General features: G+C 38.2%; 2 protein-coding genes across 2 annotated transcripts; both read left to right on the top strand.

The window, feature by feature from the left end:
- Positions 1-263: 263 nt before the first annotated feature.
- Positions 264-2317, top strand: LOC137092282 (leukocyte cell-derived chemotaxin-2-like). The gene is made up of 5 exons (XM_067456543.1): positions 264-395; positions 642-674; positions 764-854; positions 1466-1611; positions 1789-2317. Exons 1-5 carry the CDS (start codon positions 356-358, stop codon positions 1953-1955), a joined length of 477 nt encoding a protein of 158 aa, XP_067312644.1. The 5' UTR covers positions 264-355; the 3' UTR covers positions 1956-2317.
- Positions 2318-14968: 12651 nt separating this feature from the next.
- LOC137092281 (leukocyte cell-derived chemotaxin-2-like) lies at positions 14969-16551 on the top strand. The gene is made up of 5 exons (XM_067456542.1): positions 14969-15122; positions 15487-15519; positions 15607-15691; positions 16027-16172; positions 16268-16551. Exons 1-5 carry the CDS (start codon positions 15083-15085, stop codon positions 16432-16434), a joined length of 471 nt encoding a protein of 156 aa, XP_067312643.1. The 5' UTR covers positions 14969-15082; the 3' UTR covers positions 16435-16551.
- The last annotated feature ends 6132 nt before the right edge of the window (positions 16552-22683 follow it).

The raw sequence follows: 22683 nt of genomic DNA, 5'->3' as shown, positions 1-22683 counted from the left end.
ATCATTTCTTTAAACACTTTTAGAGTGCATTTGAGCTTTTATCATCATATTTGCACTGCTGTTGCACAATGATTTTGAAAAACCAAACAAAACTAGATCCCATGAGAAAAACTAAAATGGTCCTAGAGTGATCGTGAATTTCACTTGCATTTCATGTTTTGCACTGGCTTATTTCGACTGCAACAGAAAATTTTGGACGTTATGCAATTCCACTGTTTATAACATGTGCATGTGTGTTGAAAGCAGAATTTCCTCATTTCCCTGTCAAAATATAAAAGCTCACAGTTAAATGAGCCAAACAGACTGAGGACGACAGCAGAGAAAAAAGCACCTGAAAACAAATGCTTGCAGAATCATGAGACTTTACATCCTTCTCAGTTGTCTGCTTTTGGCTGGTAAGAAATTACAATTTATCTTAAAGCCACATATTCTCGCAAACGAGAATGAGTAGCCTATAAGATTCGAGTTTTGCTGTTAACATTTTTTTTAACTGATGTTTTGTGGTTTACTGATGTTTTGTGGTGTCATTAAAACACTGCAAAAAGAGTTAACATGCAAATTAACATGCAAAGTAAACCTTACAAAAACAATATAACTGAAATATTGAAAATTAAAAGCTTCATTGTGTGTCTCTTTTCCAGTGATTTGCAACTCTCGTGTTGATGCTAGTCAAGGTATAACATTTAATATGCCAAAAATACGGCAAAATATAAAGACAGACAGGAATCATAAAGTAACTGAGTTAAATCTTTTAATTTCACAGTGAAATTTGCCCCCCTCTGCAGTAGTAACTCAAGTAACCGTAAAAGAGGATGTGACACAAAGTATGGGTGTGGAAACTATGGAGCCAGCCGGTAAATTCTGTTTTTAGTCATGTTTCTCTCTATATAAAGCTCTATTTCTCGAACAAATTTTGTTTTTTATCTGACTTCTCCTCATAGCTCTTCCCAGAAGTCATTGACAAATTTAGCAGATAACACATGTGTAGTGAAGGGTGTGCTGTGACATTGATAGCATTCCTTTGTTTTGAGTGTGTTACCACATAAATTTGACACAACCCAGAACTCGATATCATCATCACCCTCATTTTACAACCAGTCTTTTCTTTCTTTCTTTCTTTCTTTCTTTCTTTCTTTCTTTCTTTCTTTCTTTCTTTCTTTCTTTCTTTCTTTCTTAACATAAAATATATTTTGCAGACTGACCGGATTGATTTTCCATCCATGCAATTTAAATGAATGTGTAATAACATTATTATTCACTGAACAATAGTAACAAGGCACGTTAAAACAAATAAAGTTCGGTGTCACTGATATCAGATCTTGATTTATTGTGTATTGTTTAAATGTAATGCTAGGGGAAGAAGGTTTTTTGTGGTCATTTTTTTTAAATCACATTTCTACTTAATTTTGGTCCCAGGGAGTAAATGATGATTGGACTATTCTTATTATATGTGTTTGTGCTGCAGTGGTAGTCGGAAACACATGGGTCTTGACATTGTGTGTGCTGATGGAGACACAGTTTATGCTCCATTTGATGTGAAACTGAATGGCAAAGCTGCACCCTACAAAAAGAACAATGCTATCAATGATGGCATTAACTTGAGTGGAGAAGGTAATGTTACATATTCGAAACATGAATTGCAATGTAGCATACATTTCTTTTTATAAACTATAAATCATATCACGTTTGAAAATAGCATGCTTTCTTGATAAAATACTGCTACTAATAAAAATATAGGACATGTGTAATTTAATTTATCCAAAGCATAATCTCATATCTGTTTGGCAGGTCTCTGCTTCAAGCTGTTCTACGTTAAGCCAGACCGTTACTCTGGGACCCTGAAGAAAGGGGCGAAGCTCGGAACTCTGCTCCCAATGCAGAGCGTTTATCCTGGCATCACCTCCCATGTTCACGTTCAAATGTGTGACAAATCAGATCCCACCAAGTATTTCTGATACAGATGGAGTTGACCACCTGCAAACATCAAACCACTTCAAAATCTTCTGCCATTTATATCAGCTTTATTCTTTATGCTTGTTCCCAGCAATTTGCAATCTACCAATAAAGTTTTGAAGACTGCTATGTTATCAGTGCTACAGGTCTTAAAAGCAGGGTACATGCAGTCTGTGAGAGCACTTATTCCTGCTCTTTGTGTGAACACATGGCTTTAGTTATGTTTGTTTGTATGTGCAACATGTTCTGAATTTTCTCAACCCTGCCCTTCTTGTTATCTTATTATTGGGTAACTTGCCCCACCGATGGCCTATTCCAAAAAGCTTGCTGAAATTGATGATTAAAGTTCAACACCTGACATAAATGACTCCTCCTAATATGTCTGGCTTAAATAAGCAGTTCCATAAAGGTTATTTGGCAGGCAAATATAAAAACGTCCATGAAGTCCAACCCAGAGCCGCCCGGTGTTCTGCGTTGTTTTAAAATGGATGATTTCCCAGAGGTTCAAGATTTAGCATGTTCCAAGTCAACTAACCTCTGTCACTTCCTCACCATACATGCGTTAAAGTAGTTGGGGCAACTTTTACAAACATGACGAGACACACATGGACGAGTAACGTATGATTTCTTGAGAAAAACATCTTGACGTCATGTATAAAATATGAAATCTTATAACAGGCTTACCATAGTGAATCAGGGTAAGACAAAAACACATGTTAAAATAAGTATTGATGATGACTATTGACTATTTTAAATGGAGTTAATTTTGAACAAAAAGTGTTACATAGTGTACCTTTTAAAATAAACATACCTTTAAAACTAAAAATGTACCTTTCTAAATGTCTGTTCAGTAGTCTCTATGTAAGAGATGACACAATTTAGCAATTGTTCTTCTTTAAGTGTTAAAGCATTTCTAAATATATCTTTGCACTAATAAAATGTGCAAACATTTTTTTTTTTTACAACCAAACGATATGTAATCTCAAATTAATTTAACTTACAGTAGAATGTTTTCCTTTCAGGCCACATGAGTTTGTTGTACCCCTGAAAAGGGGAGAAGAATATTAAACAGAAAACTCACATTTCCTGTTTCTCAACTGCAAGCTTTACGTAGGATGGAGAAATCCTTTGAGTTCTCCCCCTAGTGTTCACACAGACCTGAGCATTCGATCGTCCAACTTATTGTGATTACAGATAAACTCAGAATGACCATACACTACATATTAACATTTTATAAACTTTTTTACAAATTCAAAAATATATATACCATATTTCCTCAAATAAAAGCCTGTAGTCAATTAAACGCCGGGCCTCTGATAGTGGCCGGGGGCGTGGTCAACACGAACAAATAAAGGCCGGGGGGGAAATTAGTGGATAATCTCCTAAATGCCGTTAATTTAATGCGAAACCATCTTGATGCCATGCGCCCCGATGCGAGTCATGCCAATGCGTCACACACTAATCCTGGTCTCTTCTATAATTAACCTAAAAACTTTACAGGGATTGCTTCGTAAATTAAATTGAGAATATAACGGATGCATGTGCCATTTTAAATAGGCTACTGTAGTTTATGAGAGATGCGACGTCTGTGAAAATATTGTGTCATCAGGCAGGCTACAAATATCAATCTTCAAAATGCATGCGTCTCAATCTGCTCCGTCAGTAGTCAGGGCACTGATCAGAGTCAGTCCATTGACCTACTGGTATGTCCTGATCAGGGCCCTGACTACTGAACTAGGGAGCTGATTAAGACACGCCTATTAGCCTCTCGTCTCTTTTAAGTCCTCTTAAGGGGGTCGCACCCAAGCCTCGAAGCTCAGCTCCGCGCAGTTTCAAGCCTTGTTTATACTTTCGCCTGTCTCCGCTGACTGCGCGCACTCCTCCCCAAACGGATGAGGCGTTTATACTCGCCACCCTCGCCCATGTGCTATTCTTTGAAATGACAGAGGGCGATTCGGAGCAATTGTTCTATAAACCAACAGGAAAGAGGGTCAAGTAGAAGTGGGCTAACGTGCTCACACTGTTAAACCTTGCTGTAGATTTCTGGGTAAATAATTGTAAAATCGCCAGTATTTAGCTTTAACATCATTGGAAGGTATTTTACTGTAATATGAGGTGAGGTTTTGCTGCACTAATAAACTACAGTACATTACTTTCATCGCCCATGAAGGGAAATAACTAACATTTACTGGTAAAATTACTGATCTACATTTCCATGATGCATTACGTCACCGTTTATTTCAAACTGTTTACATCTTTAGTCAGAAAACAAGGATTAATGCATGCACAGACGCATGCAAGTAGGCATGCATGTGAGCGCACAAATACATACACAAGGGCTGGGTGTTTGAGCCTAAACGAGCAGGTGTCACCCATTTGGAGTTTGTTTGCTACGTACTGGGTTGAGAACTCCAATAGTAGATGTATGTTTTCAGACTGAAAATGTAAGTAAACAATCAAATATTTGTGTTTTTAAAATACATAATGTAAACTTAGATGGTTTGCATGGTTTGAAATAGCTTCCTGATTAGTGTGACGTTCCGGTGAGGAAAAGGAAAGGAGAGAAAGAGTAAAGAGAAAAGAGAAAAGAGCTGACTACGCCACCCTGGTCACAAGACCAGGGAACTATCCTAATAAGGACACAGCTTCGATTTCCCCGTTGACAGACTCAGAGACATGGAGTTACAAAAATACAAAATCTTTATTAAGCCAAGATAAAAATGTTAGAGTGAATAACTTGTATTTTGAACACCCAAAAAGGGCGAAGCACTGCTGGCACAGACACACCACAGGAGTGACACTGACGATAACTCACAGGGCTCGTGGTTACCAGAAGCAGGACGAGCTAGTGCCACACGTCGCTAAAGTCGACGATGGTTAGGAAACACCCACACGTACACAGCACGTCACACACGCACACACTCACTGCAACCAAGGGTCAATCACTATAGGTTGTAAACCATGCTCTGTGTCTCACAAGGACCCACCACCAAAAGAGCAACTAGCCCTCCTGCTCCGGACCCACGGCACCTGGAACACAAGAAACACAAATTACCAAACAAAATAAAAGTTCAAAAGAATTCAAAAAGTTTCAAGAAATAAAGGTGGGTACCCACTTTATAGAAATAAGTATACAGACAACAAAATTAATTCAACGTAACAAAAGAAAAAACCCCAAACCACTCAACCTGCAACCATTGGGTTGAGAGAGAGAATATATGGAGCACTGCCACAGGCCGGGTAAAATTACCGCGCTACTACCTGCGCAGTGATACAGCAAAGAGGGTTACAGTGGTAAGGTTAAAGAAAACAAAAACACTAAAGTGAACAACAAAATGAGAAACCTACTCCAACCTGGGGTTCAGTAATTATTAGAGTGATGCCACATACCTCAAATGAACAGAGGATCACTCACGGCGACATAACCCCCGGGAAGGGCAAGAAGTTATCAGTGTGAAATAAAGAAATGAGAAATGTAGTTCAGATACATATAACAAAAACATACAATGACTACAAAAAAGACAGAAACCCAGTGAAACAAAAACAAAAATGTCAAAATTACAATTTCAAACAAACTCAATTACCATAAACAAAAAGTTAAAGCAACAAATATACTTAACAAAAGAAAAATACACAGGCATGCACCATATGTAAACAAACACATGGGCATGCTAAGCAAACAAACAGACGCTAATGAAACAATATTAAAGTAAATAAGAACAAAACATAGGAACAAGACAGCAGCAATAAACGTCCTAGGCCAGGCAGCAGTCACATATATATATTCACGTCACAGACACCCCACGATCACTCTCACCGGAATACTAATCACGCACACCTGCAACCCATCACTTCCCCAATCACCCACAGTATATGAGGGTTGTCACACTCAAGTTGTCTGGTCTCGTTTGCACAAGGTACTAACCTGCTCTGCTTACCTTAAGGACTCTCTCGAAGAGAATTACCTGTTTCCAAGTCTGCTTCCTAGTCCCCAGCGATCTCCTGTGTCCAGCGTGTGTGTGTTCTGTGTTCTCCATTGTTCCCTCCTGAGTCTCTCCACGTCCCTCCGAAGTTCACCTGAGAAGTCTATTCACCGTCATGTCATTTACTCAGTCACAGATATTATTCTACTGTCCAAAATAAAACCTGCTAACCATCTCTTGTCTCCGTCAGTCTGTACCCGTAACAGAAGACCGGACCTGTACAGCGGGCATCAGTATGAGTCACCCGGATCCCTTCCAAGAACTGGTGGATGCCGTGCGCCGTGAACTCCCCACCGACTCACCATCACCCGCACCGGCAGGCACTTCCGCATCCACCAGCACCATTTCCACGTCCCCTGTTTTCGCCAGTCCATGGCCAACCGGTGCCCTTCTCTGAATTGGCGGAGGACTGCAATGGATTCCTCCTGCAGTGCTCACTGGTCATGTCATTTTGTTTCAAATGATACAGCTTCAATGGAACGGAGGAGACGGATCGGGCAGGGGCTATGTCTATACTGTACTGTGCATCACCTGATCACTTCATCGCCAAATGTCCCACGCGTCCTCCTCGTCCTTTGGTGAGTGTGATCTACCCTTCCTCTTACAAGAGTCAACCGTTAACCACAGTTGTGAACCTTATTACTGCCGATATCTCCCTGCCAGTCTATGCCCTCCTCGACTCCAGTTCCGCTGGGAACTTCATCTCCGATGCCCTCTGCCGTCAGCTCCACCTCCAGACGACTCGCACTCTGTCCACTTACCAGGTTGAATCCATAACAGGCAAACCACTCAGTCGATGTAAAGTCGATCTCCTCGCCGGGCCCCTGCAGCTTCAAACCAGCATCCTCCATGTGGAAGAGATACATCTACTGGTTCTGGAGGATTCCACCGCTGACGTGATCTTAGGGCGCCCATGGCTAGAGCAGCATAACCCTGTCATCTCCTGGAAGTCCGGTGAGATCCTAAAGTGGGGCGATCAATGCTTCTCCAGCTGTCTGTCTGCACTGCCTGTTCCTTCCGTGTCTTCTCCCAGGAAGATTCCCGTCTGTGCAACTTCCATCGAGAGCCCCATCGAGCAGCGATCAGTCAAGATTCCACACCTCTGGTGATTTGTAATAATTGCAAAGAATGTCTGTGATCTTATCGATCTTATGCGAATCGGCCATGTCTGTACTTTGTAAAGTAAAAAATCCCCTGCAAATTACCTACCATATTTCGCCGAACACAGAGGTCCTGTGATAATATTAGTCCTGTGTGAATCGGCATCTGTCATTTGACCAGGATTAGGTGGATCGTATATAACTTTTGCACATTTTTTTTCTATCTTTATCTTTCACAAAGAATGGACGCTCTGTAATGCGCACCACTATGAATTCCTGCACGGATTATACTTTCACTTTAGAATGAGTATCAATTTGGGAGCAAATTGCTTGAATGATGAGTTTAATATTAACATCAATACTATTATGAAAAATGCTAAATGAAAAACATAACGTGTGCGTTATCGTGTGCGCTGGGAAGAAAGAACGGCAAGATCCAATTGCGAAATAATAATGGTTTATTTCTCTGTCACGTAGCAAAGAACAGTATCTCTCATGAATGTCAGAATGATCGGTCTCAGGTGGTAACCAGGCAGTGAGGCAGCGCAGTCCGTGGGGGTAGCCGGCAGGCACAGATGATCGGTGAGCAGGAAGGCAAGGGCAGACACGGTCGGACGGAACCGGAACCGGAGTGAAGCAATCCCACGAAGAACATGAACACACAGGAACCCACAAGACACACTGCAACATTCTGACAAAAGACACAGTGAGACACAGGAATATATGGGCCCGGTAATGAGGTGCAGCAGGTGAGTGATCGGTGATGAGTAATCAGTGACCACGCCTCCAACAACACCACACAACACAGACAGTTGTGACAAGTTGCTCTTGCTTGGTCCCCGCAAGTGGCTCTTGTTTGTCTTGGTCACTTTCCACTGAAGCCATGGACTCAGGAACCTGTTCCAGGACCTCATTCGGACTCTGAGGTAAGAAGTGGTTCAAGGTTTTCAGGTTCAACAAGAGGATTTGATTGAAGTACTTGTGGAGACACATAATGAATTCATCTTCACCATCCTCATCAGACTGCATCACACTCTTGTTTTTGTCTGGGCTTTGGATTTTGAGCAGTTTCGAGAGGTCACCAGTGTTGTACAAGTTACTTCCAAACTGTAATATATTATAGATTACTTATAACTACTATTTAAAAGTAATTATTTACATTACAATATTTCTGTCTTTGAACTGTAATGTGTTACATTACTCTTGTATTACTTTTAAATTACTTTCACCAAAATAAAAACAGAAGTAGCTCTTAACATTCTAAAATGTAGGCTATACCAGAGAGCATTTTAGGCTACAACCAGTAGAAGGTGATATGATGAACCATAATGACTGTGGGCTATCCAGACTGACAACAGAGAATTGGCAAAGTGAAGGCTCAAGACAATGCAAGAAATTATGACAGACAGAATCACAAACGATCCAGCTCTGTATTGTAGAAGTAAATTGATTATCTGGCTATATCTGGGAATAGCTTCTGTTCATAGACACAACAGAACTTTGTGTAAACTCTAATGGTATGACAATAGGCGCATTTGTTCTTTACTTATTGTTGCGACATCGATTTATTTCGGTTTTAGACAAAGGTTGCCTTTGACTGCATTTGAATTTGATTATTAGTCTACGTTCTTGTCCTTATCTTTTACAAACTCTAAGCAATGCGCATATGTCCATCTCGTGAATGTACAGTAGGGGTGACGTGTGGAAATGTTCCCATCGGTTAATCAAAGTGTGGTGTGACAACACCGGTAATAACGGTATCTGGGAAATGGCTCCCTCTACTGGCTGTAGTCTTTAGCCTTTGACCAAAAATTCCTTTCGATGATGCAAATTGATGAGGGGGGGGGGGAGGGGGGGAGAAGCACAATCATTTGAATATACTCCAGGGTTTCTACTGATACAAAGCCATATGCTTATCACTTAAGTAACCCCTTAAGTAGCATGCATATTTTTGACTTTGACTTTTGCAGCAATTATTATACTTTCTACTCCACTACATTTCTACAACGTTTCATTACATTTTCATTACATTTTCTGATCAGTTTCAGTGCTCGAGATTCATTCTTTTCAGTATAATTTGTGGATAATAACAGGGTTGCGCTGTTGAGGCTCGCACAGCCTCTCGAGGAGAAATGGAAACAAATCACCCCCGCTCACACAAAGAAGCTCAGTAACTTACTGCAGTAAAAATTCAAAATGTGAAGTTTTTATATTTTATAACATAATACAGTGGAAAACATTAAGACACGACCAAGAGACCTGTTTTCCTGAATACCATCACAACTGAAAATGTGACACTGATTTCATGAAAGCTCCATAAACAATTAATTAAAATTAATCACTTACATTTAAGCTGCATTATTGACTGCTTTTGTTCTATTTCAGCAGCAAAAATATTTCCATGATCAAATCATATTTCCACATCAGAACCATAACGCATCTCACAGCAACCATGTGTGTTACTGAATGATTCAGTGTTTGAATGAATCAAGTGAATCAAAGATTTAATGACCTATTCGTAAACAACTGCCTCATCCATAAACGAATCAGCTGTTTGAATTAATCAAATTATTCACTCAATAAAGCCTGCCGCCACCTACTGGTGGTTTAGTTTCATGTTTTTGTTTTTACTGAAGTCTTTTCTGTTCAGAAAGGCTTTTATGTGTTTATTGTTTTACTTTTTATTCATTTGTTATTTTCCCCTCACTCTAAAAACTCCATTGAAAGAGCAAAAAAATATATGTTGAACTAATTTTCTTACTTGTGCTTAGTTAAGAAGACATATTATATTAAGTCTGCAGAAATGTATTTGAAAAACATTAAATGAATTGATATTTTCAAATCCAGTTAACATTTAGAATTGCAAATGTTGACTGGACCAAAAAACACGAATCCAGGCAATATTTTATAAAAGTAGGCTATGGCCAACACAATATTTCACACACAATATTTTACTATGGAAAATAGATTTTTGTTTGTGCTGTTGAAATGGGCTGTTAGATACATTTGATAATAGCCTATATCAGAACAATATTTGGGAAATTAGATGTTAAATTAACAATATTTGGGAAATTAGATGTTATATTTGGGAAATTAAATTTTCGATTTTTGTTTATGATGGTAGGCCTATCTGCATTATGATGAAAAGATGGACCCTACAACACTTACTACATATTTAATATACATAATATAATTCATGAACATATGTAGTTAATTGTTGCATTTAATCTGCCTAATTTTATTTATGAATACGTACAAGAGCTTGTTTGACTACGCGGAAAGATCTGTATTGCTCGTCTGATTTCGCAGAAGGATTGAGATCAAAGGACTGCGAGTTTCAGTCAGCAGCAATTTGGAGGGTGCAGTTCACGCATCAGGTAAGTGTTAATGATTAAATTGCAGACAAATAAGTCGATCATATTAGGCTTGAGTGGATATTTAACGTTAGAAGTGAAGTAAGAAGTAAATTTGAAGTATATATATCCAAGGGAAATAAGGATTATTTAGGCCTAAGTGATGTCTACATCAAGTTCTCTCGTCATTGAATAAATTATTTGTTACATTAATGTGCTCTTTAACCATGTTTAAGTAATAATACATCATTTTGTGTTAAACTATAATACTATATAATGTGTTTTAGATTTAATCTCAGCGTGTTGTGTGCTATTTTTGTGTCAGACAAACTTTCTCTCATTAGCTATAGGCCAAGGTGCCATGGTAATTTTTATACGAGCAAATTTACTGAAACGTGTCAAACGTGTAACTTAATGTAGGTCAAATAATGTATGCTATTTAGGGTTACGTGGTTGTGTTTATGTGGTTATACTAAAATGACGCTCATTTCATCGTCCTCAAAAGTGGGTCGAATTCTAAACAGCGAGAAAGAAAGAAAGCCATATAGGCCTACGTTGCAATATAGGGCAAAAATAATAATAAAATACTTTAGTTTTTTTTAAACTAATTTTTCTCTATCTTTCTCCAACAGGGTGTGACCAAGATATCCGTTGATACATTGTCGTTGTTGCAAAGTTTCTCATCCAAGCCAGTCAGTTCTTCTTAAAGGGATAGTTCACCCAAAAATGAAAATTCTGTCATTTACCCTCATGTTGTTCCAAACCTGTATGAGTTTCTTTGTTCTGCTGAACACAAAAGAAGATATTTGGAAGAATGTTTGTAACCAAGCAGATAGAGCAACCACTGACTACCATAGTAGGGGGAAAAATACTATGGTAGTAAATGGTTGCTCTATCTGCTTTGTTACAAACATTTTTCCAAATATCTTATTTTGTGTTCAGCAGAACAAAGAAAAGTATACAGGATTTAAACAACATGAGGGTGAGTAAATGACAGAATTGTCATTTTTGGTGAACTATCCATTTACCAGCTGAAACACTGGGAAGTACCAAGAATGCTCCACTGTATCTACTTTGACTGTGTGTGTATCTTCAAAACTAAAAGTGCATTAAAGACATTAAAGAAAAGTGACAAGCTTTGGTCATTTTATTTTTTATTTTTTAAAGAAATATGAAATGAATTCTTATTAAATGTATTGTTTGTATGACAAATGTTCTAAATGCAGATGATACATTGCGTTTTCATTTGTTTTTATCCTCGCTATAACATGTTGTAACTAGTTCCACTGCAATTTCTAGTAACAATTAAAACCATTTTAAAATGAAACCCCTAATTAAAACGTTTTAGTTGAATTAATAATAAAAACAGGTTGAGTAAATGTACATTTTAAAGTTGAAGTCAAGTTTGAGCCAACTAAAAATTATTAATTCAATTAACTTCAAAAATAATTGAGCAAACGTACATTTTAATGTTGAAGTCAAGCTTGAGCCAATTAAAAATATATTAATTCAGGTAATCCTTTCTAAAACGAAAATTCTCTGCCCAAAACAGAAATATGCTGGACAGGGTGATTAAGATTTGCAGGAAAATCACTGGATCTGAAATAAAAAGCATAATTACCCTTACCGAACAGTATACCCTCAAACTGGCCCTGAGGATACTTGACGATCCGTCCCACCCACTTTTTTCGAGTTTCCCCTGCCCTCGGGACATAGATTCAGAATGCCCCGGACTAAAACCAAACGTGCCATTACATCTTTTGTGCCTAGGAGCATACAGTTACTGAATAAATCAAGCTCAGGTACATAGATATTTTAAATGTGCACCTTTTACCAATTATTATTTATTTAATTTTATGAATTTGTACCTACTGGACTGATGCGTTGTCAATACTGTGTTGATCTTGTGGTTATTGATGTCAGTGTTCTGTATTCTTTACATCCTTAATGTGGTTAGATGTTTGTGTCTTTTCTTTTTCTATTTTTTTATTGTTATTTATTGTTGTTTATGCTTTAAATGTTCAATGTGGCTCCACTGAGTGCAAGACAAATTCCCCTCGGGGAAATAAAGGTTCATTCATTCACTGTGAATGTGTGAATGTGCATAGGCATGGTTCAAAGTTTGCTTAAAGGTGCACACATTCTCCCATCAAGTTTGTTTTTTATAGATCACAACCTTTGCGTGGGAACTGGTGTATATTTCCAGTCCCGTTTTGTGCGTATGCACGCTTTATAAATGAGACCCCAGGAGTTGAAGTTCAATCAGTTGACAGAGGATTTACTGCAGACAAAGTTCTCCACGTTTAGAAGGATCCAGCCTCAAACTAACTTATGGTACAGAAACACTAGTTTTTATGGATAAGTGGGTTTATTTGTGGGTTTAAGTTTCATTGGCCAAATGTTCTTGTGTAGTCGTGCAGCACTGGCCGTGTGCATTGATTTTTTTTTTTCGTTTTTTTGTGTTATGTGCAGCATCATTGCCACGTGTTTATCATCAGCCGCATGCTTCCATGTGTCATGATTGGTGCAGTCTGTGAGAGCTCTCATTGACTGCATGTTCTTTTTTAAAATCACGTTTTGTGTGAAAACGTGTCTTCTGTTTATGTGCCAAGTGTTCTCCCATCTGTAGGAATATGTATATTCCAGCAGTGAGTCGACACAACAAAAGCATTCCAGAGACCCCCTCTCCGAAACCTGAACCGATCATAAAACCAATCAAGGATGCCCCAACTGGCCCAGAGACAACATCTCTCCCCCTTTACCTGCGTTATCTCAAAACCAGCACAAGGACAAGATGAGTCACATGACGTGTTTCCTCTTTGTTCTACAAGTGTAACAGCGGGCAGAACCTCACGAAGAAGGAACTCATTTATTACCGACAGGCATAAATTGGTAAATGGACTGCATTTATAGCGCTTTTAACAGACCCTATGGCCATCCAAAGCGCTTCACATCTTGCCTCACATTCACCCATTCACTCTCTCATTCATACACCGATGGCGGTGTCTGCCACCAACCTTCTGGTTTGTAGACAATCTACAAATTCAAATAGTTTTCGGGACACAGAGTCGCTAAGAGCTTTTCAAAGGCCCAGAATCAACCTAGACACTGTACAAGACACCTCGTCGTGCACCTGCTTCCCTCGACCCGCGCATTCCAAAGGCCCTTTGAACATCCAACAAAGACCTCACACCAATGCAGACATGAGGAGTAATCTTAAACCATAGATTCAATAACATGAATTAATCCACCCAACGGCGACTTAAACATATACTAAGGTATTATGTATATTTTCATGTAACTTGTAAAGTTTCTCTGTATGCGAGACATGTATTACTATGAATATTTACTATCTCCTACTCCCATCATGGGAATAGCAAGCTTTTTGTTGTCTATGTGATGGATAAATGATTCTCATCATTTTGATGCAAGGTAAATTTGAGTAAAAGTTGGGTCCTTAAAAGTGTTTAATCAGACACTACACTAATGATATGCATGAACAGGAGAAGTTGGCAGGACACCCGCCCACAATAATATCTCATTGGCCGGAGACACCTCAAGGAGGGAGCTTGGGGGCCGTTTAAAACTCCCGGGCCAACAAGATATCTTTGCTTTTTGTTTTGCTTTGTGCTTTACTGACTGCCATGGTTTTGCGGTGACTTCTGCTTTGATCGTGTGGGCCTTTCCTGCCTGCACGCAGTGTCCTCAGAGCTACCCAGAGCTCTTCATCATCACCACACTCCAAAACTCCGTTTGATCCTCGCCGTAGAAAACTTCCTGGAGTCTGCACAGTGGCGCCACAGAGATGCCGGTCACGTAGCAACCAGCTAACGCCATCCAGGATCCGGCTTTTCACCCACAAAACCAACTATTCGTCCCCCTGACCACAACAACTGACCACCAGCCGAGCAACGCCGTGCTAAGACGAACCCATGCTCGTAGGAGCATTCAAACGCAAGTACATGACTTCATTCTGGCTGAACTGGTAAAATCATATCTAAGCAAGCAAACAAAGGTTGACCTGCTAGTATATTGATTCTCAGGTTGTGGTTAAGAAATCATTGGGACTTCACTCCTTTCCATTAACAAACATTCCTTTCCAAGTAACTGTATGAATGTGTTTTCGTTAGTTTGTGTGTGTTTAGAATAGTTCAATAAACTTTTGTTTACCCTTTTCATCTATACAAGTATATTTGGCTGTGTTTATAAGTAACTGCCTCAAACTGATTGATTGTGTTACCTAAGCTCACAAACAGTGAATAAAAAATTAATATTATTGCCGTGGTAACGGGTAATATCCCGATTCAAGATTGATAATGTACTCTAATTTCAACGTATCGCTGGACGAATAGTTGATAAAGTGTTAAATATACATTTTGAATCATTTAATATGTATCACGGTTCCTCAATACCCACTGTAATTCAATACCCCTTTGAATTATTTGATCCAAATCAATTCCTTACAAATCTATTATCTTAACTATGCCCTTCTTATCTGATTATTGGTTAATTTGCCCCACCTGTTCCTATTTATTGTCACTGTGTTCACAGTCCGGTGCCATTTTTTGATTGTTTTGTTTTATTTGATCAATTACAAAGCCGTTTACTTTTGAGTCTTCACTACTACGTCCGTATACCCACAAACAGACTGACACGGAGAAGAAAGCATCTGAAAACAAACGCGTATAGGATCATGAGACTTTACATTCTTTTCTGTTTTCTGCTTTTGGCTGGTAAGAAATTACAATTTAACTTAAAGCATCACTGCATGCATTTTTATTCTAATACATAACTTGTAAATGCTCCTTATGAGTAAGAAAGGTTTTAGCACATGTAAGAAGTCTATTCCACAAATTGAGCGTATCAATTTGAAATGACTTTTATTCTAAACTGTACAATTAATCTGTTTAAGGCTAAATTAAATTCATATTCCAAATATTCTAGTAAACAAGAATGATTATTTAGATGACGTTGTATTGTTACATTTGATGGCTCACTGTTTTGTGGCGTCATTTAAAATATTGCAAAAACATAAAAAAAACAATAATTGCAGTATGTAAATTAGTAAATAAACCTTATTGTGTGTCTCTTTTTCAGTGATTTGCAGCTCTCGTGTTGATGCTAGTCTAGGTATGAAAAAAGAAGAAATAAAACAGACAGCTATAAAGACAGGACAGGAAGCATAAAGTAACTGACTTTAATCTTTTCATTTCACAGTGAAATTTGGCCCCCTCTGCAGTGGTAACTCTAACCAGATAAGAGGACATGATAAGTGGGGGGATGGCTACTATGGAGCCAGTCGGTAAATTCTGGTTTTGGTCATGTTTCTCTGTATATAACGCTCTCTTTCTCGCGCAAATTTAGCAGATAACGTGTACAATGAAGGGTGGGCTGTGACATATTGATACCCCCCCCCCCATACTATTGAAATTAATAACATTATTAATCACTGATCAATTTTTACAAGGCACACTAAAACGAATGAAGTTTGGTGTCACTGTGAGATCTTGCTATATTGCATAATGTTTAAATGTAATTCTAGGGGAATTTTTATTTTTTATTTTTTTTAATCAACGTTCTACTTAAATTTGGTCACGGGGAGTAAATGATGACTAGTCTTATGTGTTTGTGCTGCAGCGGGGGTCGGAAACACATGGGTCTTGACATTGTTTGTGCTGATGGAGACACGGTTTATGCTCCATTTGATGTGAAACTGGATGGCAAAGCTACACCCTACAAAAAGAACAATGCTATCAATGATGGCATTAACTTGATTGGAAAAGGTATGTACCAGATGTTAAATATTCTAAAGCAACTACTACTAATAAAAATTTGGAATTTAATTTATCCAAAGCATAATCTCATATCTGTTTGGCAGGTCTCTGCTTCAAGCTGTTCTACGTTAAGCCAGACCGTTACTCTGGGACCCTGAAGAAAGGGGCGAAGCTCGGAACTCTGCTCCCAATGCAGAGCGTTTATCCTGGCATCACCTCCCATGTTCACGTTCAAATGCGTGACAAATCAGATCCCACCAAGTATTTCTGATACAGATGGAGTTGACCACCTGCAACCATCAAACCACTTCAAAATCTTCTGCCATTTAGATCAGCTTTATTCTTAATGCTTGTGCCCAGCAGTTTGCAATCTACCAATAAAGTTTTGAAGACTTATGTTCTCAGTGTTGCATGTCTTAAAGGCAGTCTGTGAGAGCACTTATGCCTGTTCTGTGTGAACATGTAACTTTAGTTATGTTTGTATGTGCCACATTTTCTCAACCATGCCTTTCTTATCTGATTATTGGAAGGTATAAAAAATGAAATCTTATAACCGGCTTACCATAGTGCAGAGGTGGACAAAGTACACAACTCTATTACTTGAGTAAAAGTAAAAGTACTACTGGTCAAATATTACTCCGTTACAAGTGAAAGTTGTAAAAACTGATTTTTACTCAAGTAAAAGTACAGAAGTATTTTTTTTTTCAAAAGTACTTAAGTATCAAAGTAAATTTCCTTTTTTTATGCCAATGCATTATTTTATTAATGTTGTATAAACTGTCATCATAGTTTAAGTCATTCAGTGATGCTCCATCTGACGTACTAGCATACAACTAACTTAAACTAATTTAAATACTTGTATAGAAGTTACAAAGCTCTTTATAAAGCTGCTGTCACTTTAAGGCCGAATGCACGGATCCAATACACTGATACAATTTTGATATTCTCCCAACTTTACTCTTCTCTTTCTCCCAGATGTTTATATTTTTTAAATTTTATAAGACATGCACCAAGTGTATGCCAACTATACTAATCTTGATTTTTTTTAAAACTGAAACATACTTTCAAAGTATGGCTATGGGTGCACACACTGGCCCTCATTTATCAAAAGTGCGTACACCAAATTTCCAGCGTACACCTTGCGTACACCCAAACCCACGGTGACTTTGAGATTTATCAATATGGACGTTGGCGTACGGCACGCTCAAATCCTACGCCAGCTCAGGAGGTGGTGTACGCACGTTTGAGTTAGTGTGAAAATGCGCAGAAAAACAATAACACCACAAAACGCACTGACAAGATATGCTATATTATGACGCACTGTTAAAAACCACAACAACAACATTTAGTGTTTATTTTTGTGCAACATGAACGTCAATGTTTAATTTGTGTGACTTTACCAAAGCGTTTGATCTGTAGGCATATGTATTCCTCCAGTCGCGAGCCGGTGCGCTTTACCTGACGTTTCAGGCCCGCGCCTGGCCCGGCAGCTGCGCACGGACTGGGACTAAAATAATTCAGACTGACAAAATAATAAAAATGACCTTCTTCTTTTAAATAATAATAAAATCAATAAAAACGGCATTCTTATTCTAAATAACAAGCGTCATTAAGAATAATAATCATAATAATAAGAAAAGAATCTTACAAATTGTCATGTGGTTATTAATGTGAATGAATGGTAGGCTACTCCACATCACATCAGCATCACTATCGTACACCCCAATACATGTGCCGTGATACGAAATTAAATGCTAATTGTTTCAAAACGTGCTGTAAAATAATGCATTGTGATGGTAATTTATCATCCAAACAGCTATTTAAACTGCTGGAGTGCGCTTCTCAACCCCCACACTAACAGTAGCTACTCGTAATTTGGGTCCATATTTTGTTTTTGTAGGTGCCTTTAATCCCACTCTTTAAACTCCCAAATAAAACAATTTCGGGTTTTTTTCTTCCCTGGTGATGGTCTCGATGGGCGCGTCTCAATCATCTCAATAGTTCAGTAGTCAGAGCACTGATCAGGGAGTCAACCCATTGACTCATGTCCTAATCAGTGCCCTGACTAGTGGACTAGTGAGATGATTGAGCGCGCCCGATCTCCACGTCGGAGAAGTTTCGTTTCTTTGCCGTCTTCGGTGTGTCCATGGCGTAAAATGAGGGCGTGCGGGAGGCGGAGACTTGAATATATTGGGGCGTGTTATTCTAATGACGATCGTTTTCAGCCGCGGGATTTATCAAGGGCAAGTATTGCGTACACCTGAATTGCAGAGGTGCGCACAGTTTCATAAATCAGGCGGTGAGAGGAGTGTAAGCATAATCTTACGCCAATATATACACCAGTTTCTACGCAAGATTGATAAATGAGGGCCACTGTGCCTAAGAACCGTCTTCTTCCATTTTGCTATGAACAGATCAGTGTTCAAAAAAAGTTGGGAAAATGTATATGACCCTATAAGAGTGATTCATGACAGACTGTCTGAAACAACAACAAAAAACTTTTAAAGATGGAAAAAATCATCCTCCGACTTTCAGAGCTGCTGCAGAAACGACTTTCGACCTAGATAGAAATGTAGTGGAGTAAAAAGTAAGATATTTGTCTTTCAAATGTAGTGAAGTAAAAGTAAATGTATCCAGAAAAAAATATACTCCAGTAAAGTACAGATACTAAAAAGTGTACTTAAGTACAGTACTCAAGTAAATGTACTTAGTTACTGTCCACCTCTGCCATAGTGGATCAGGGTAAGACAAAAACACATTTTAGAAGTATTGGATAATTTAAATGCACTGTAAAAAATTATTTAGAAAAAAAGTTACCTGGTTGCCTTAAAATTTTGAGTTCATTGTAATTAAAATTTTGAGTTAAAACAATGAACATTTTTTGAGATTCAACAACCTTTATTAAAAGATTATTAAAAGATTTTGTAAGCATATTGGGTAATTGTGTGTGTGTTATTTCTGATGACGCAGTGAAACATGCCAAATTGTGCTATTTTCATGATTTATCACATTTTTTATGTGGTTCAGATACAAAAATATTTTGAGTTTCTATTTATTAAACTAATTTCCTTCATTGTATCAACTCAAATTTTTAATTTCAATAAACTCAAAATTTTAAGGCAACCAGGTTACTTACTTTTTTAAGTTAAACCAACAAAAACTACCACAATTTTTTTTACAGTGTGGAGTTAATTTTGAACAAAAAGAGTTACACATATACCGTTTAAATTAACTTCTAAATGTCTGTTCAATATAGTCCCTATGTAAGAGATTCCACAATTTACCAATTGTGTTGCTTTAAGTGTTAAATTAGTTAAAACAAATCATCTTTTAACTAATTAAAATTGCAACAATTAATTTTTACTACCAAATTATATGTAATAATCTCTAATTAATTTAACTTGCAGTGGAATGCTTTCATTTCAGGCCATGTGAGTTCCTGAACTGAACATGATGCACTAAGCCCATAAATTAAAAGAAGTATATGTAAGATTGTGGCCAAAACTGGTACTGCAGGTGTATCCCTCTCCCCCGCCCCCCTAACTCGAGGTTGCCAGATATGCTGCAGGATCCAGCAGGAACATTTGTAGCTGCAGTAGCTGTGGTAACTAGAGCAGATCTGGCAACCTGGATGCCAAAACACTACTGACTCTGTGATTGGTCGATAGGTGGAGGGTGGAGGGTGGAGCTTCAGGCCAAAACACAACATGTCAACATCAACATCAGTTGAGAGCTGCAACAACAATTTTTAAATGACAATATCCTGTTGTCAGTGATATAAGTATTTGAAATTAAATTGAAGTTCTTAATGTCTAGTGACATATCAGGGACATTTTATGATCAATTGAAATACATTTATTACAAACAGTATTTAAGATGTGTGGGTTTAAAGGGTTTTTTAGACCTGGAATAGTGTTGGCCACTTACTTCCTGTTGTGTGCACTACACAAATCTGTGTAGGGATATTACAGTTAAGCCACTATGGCCAATATGTTCAATGAAGACCAGGAGTCTAAGTTTACATTTACATGTATGCATTTGGCAGACGCTTTTATCCAAAGCGACTTACATTGCATTTTAAGGTACACTTTTTACATTTTTGTCAGTTCTTGCTTTCCCTGGGATTCGAACCCATGACCTTGGCGTTGCTAGCGCCATGCTCTACTGTTTGAGCTACAGGAAAGAATGTGTCTGAATATGTGTGTGTGTTCAATCAAGTTGAAGTTCAATCAGTTGACAGAGGATTTACTGCAGACAGAGTTCTCCACGTTTAGGAGGATCCAGCCTCGAACTAACTTAAGATATAGAAAAACTTATGGATAAGTGGGTTTATTTGTTCAGGCCAAAAGTTTCATTGGCCAAATGTTCTTGTGTTTTCATACAGCACTGGCCATGTGCAATGATTTTTTATTGTGTGTGTTATGTGCAGCGTTCATTGCCACATGTTTATCATCAGCCGCATGCTTCCATGTGTCATGATTTGTGCAGTCTGTGAAAGCTCTCATTGGCTACATGTTCTTGTTTTGTCATATTCTTGTTTTTTATTGTTCTTCTGTTTGTGTGTCAAGTGTTCTCCCATCTATTATCTTAACCATGCCCTTAGCTGATTATTGGTTAATTTGCCCAACCTGTTCCCTATTTATTCTCCCTGTGTTCTCAGTCCAGTGCCAGTTCGTTATTGATATTCGTCTGGTGTAAACCTCTTTAGGTTATCGGATCCTTTCCAGCCCTGTCCTGCAGTATCCAGGCCACTCCTAGCCAGCCGTGCCGGTGCTTCCTGCATTTTCTCCTCAGGATAGTTTTTGTTTGTTTTGTTTTATTTGATCAATTACTAAAGCCATTTACTTTTGAGTCTTCATTACTACATCCGTATACCCACAAACAGACGTGGAGAAGAAAGCATCTGAAAACAAAGCAACCCAGGCTCATTGGAAATACTTGACTCTGCCTACATTTTTGCAATGTTTACCTGCACTTTTTGGGTGAAACGTCCACCGGAGGCGCTAAGTGGTAATATTTTTTTTTTCCATTCCCAGACTGATCTCATGAAATGGCGTATGTATGACACGCCAATTCGTATGCCATTTTGGCGTGCTATCAAGACACATAATCGCTTTTTAGCGTGTTTATCAACGCCATTACATTCTATCCCCCTACACTGCCCCTATACCTAAACCTACACATCACACACACAGCACAGACACAGCCCCTAAACCTACCCATCACAAGAAACATTTTTACATTTTCAAAAAAACAATTTAGTATGTTTATAAATACATTTACCTTGTGGACACACACACATATTCAGACACATTTTGAATGCGTAACTCAATCCTTTCCCTAAACCTACCCATTTGTGTTTTATAAAAAACAGGATCTAACAGGCAGATACGACTGCAGGCACAATTTATTCAGAAAGTACAAATATCCCAAGTGTTCCGGGGCCAAACGTTTGATTTCAGTGAAAAAAATCCCCAAAAGCGTTCAGTAACGTCAAGTCCATTCGCCAAAGATTAATAATACATTTCAAATATTGCCGCCGAAAGAAACGTCACGTCAGCTTTGACAGCATTGGCTGTCGTGTGTCTCGTGACCAATTGCGTCATTACGTCAGCTTTGATTGTAAAATGCCATTGGCTCTCGTGTGTCTCGTGACCGATCGCGTCATTCTAATCTTGCCCTGTGTATCATTTCAATTAGAAATATGAATGAACGAGTGTGTGTGTGCTCTGTTCACAAAGGAGCGCAATCATCATTTCAACAAATAAAACATCAAGATCAACTCTGTTCTTCACATGAAGATATCGTATGACTTCAGAAGACTTGGAATGCAACATGAGTTAATACTTTTATACAGTTTTTTGGGTCAGATTTTGCAATAAATACATGTGACTGTACATTTAGTTGCCTGTTATGTGTTTTATATTGTTGAGAGTTGGTAGGTTTAGGGTAGAAGTGGATTTAGTTGCTCCAAAATATAAAATTAGGCTATAAATATTAATTCTGTGAGATCAGGTTGGCGCGTGTATGTTTGCAGGAAGTCATGATGTCATGTTGGGCATCTGGAATGGAGAAAAAATATTACCACTTAGCGCCTCCGGTGGACGTTTCACCCAAAAAGTGCAGGTAAACGTACCTGGAGGTACATATTTCGGGTCTTGCAAAAATGTAGGCAGAGTCACATATTTCCAATGAGCCTGGGTTGAAACAAATGCGTATGATCATGAGACTTTACATCCTTTTCTGTTTTCTGCTTTTGCCTGGTGAGAAATTACAATTTAACTTGAAGCATCACTGCATGCAAAACTAAAGTTTTTAGCACATGTAAGAAGTCTATTGTACCAATTAAGCATATATCATTTTGAAAATTAAATTTTATACATTTTATGAAGCTCACTATGTTTTGTGGTGCCATTAAAAAAATGTGAAAAGAGCAAACATGCAAAGTAAACATTGCAAAAACATTCCAAAAAACAATAATTGCAGTATGTAAATTAATAATTACTCTACATTGTGAACT

Source organism: Pseudorasbora parva, chromosome 11 (genome assembly GCF_024679245.1).
Source record: "Pseudorasbora parva isolate DD20220531a chromosome 11, ASM2467924v1, whole genome shotgun sequence".
Taxonomy (NCBI): Eukaryota; Metazoa; Chordata; class Actinopteri; order Cypriniformes; family Gobionidae; genus Pseudorasbora; species Pseudorasbora parva.
This window is presented reverse-complemented; position numbering and strand designations above follow the sequence as displayed.

Excerpts from the sequence above, each read along its gene's own strand:
- LOC137092281 (XM_067456542.1), top strand. The coding sequence starts at position 15,083 with ATGAGACTTTACATTCTTTTCTGTTTTCTGCTTTTGGCTG. Across the intron at positions 15,123-15,486 it reads CTGTTTTCTGCTTTTGGCTG|TGATTTGCAGCTCTCGTGTT; the intron begins GTAAGAAATTAC and ends TCTCTTTTTCAG. Across the intron at positions 15,520-15,606 it reads TCGTGTTGATGCTAGTCTAG|TGAAATTTGGCCCCCTCTGC; the intron begins GTATGAAAAAAG and ends TTCATTTCACAG.
- LOC137092282 (XM_067456543.1), top strand. The coding sequence starts at position 356 with ATGAGACTTTACATCCTTCTCAGTTGTCTGCTTTTGGCTG. Across the intron at positions 396-641 it reads CAGTTGTCTGCTTTTGGCTG|TGATTTGCAACTCTCGTGTT; the intron begins GTAAGAAATTAC and ends TCTCTTTTCCAG. Across the intron at positions 1,612-1,788 it reads CATTAACTTGAGTGGAGAAG|GTCTCTGCTTCAAGCTGTTC; the intron begins GTAATGTTACAT and ends TCTGTTTGGCAG.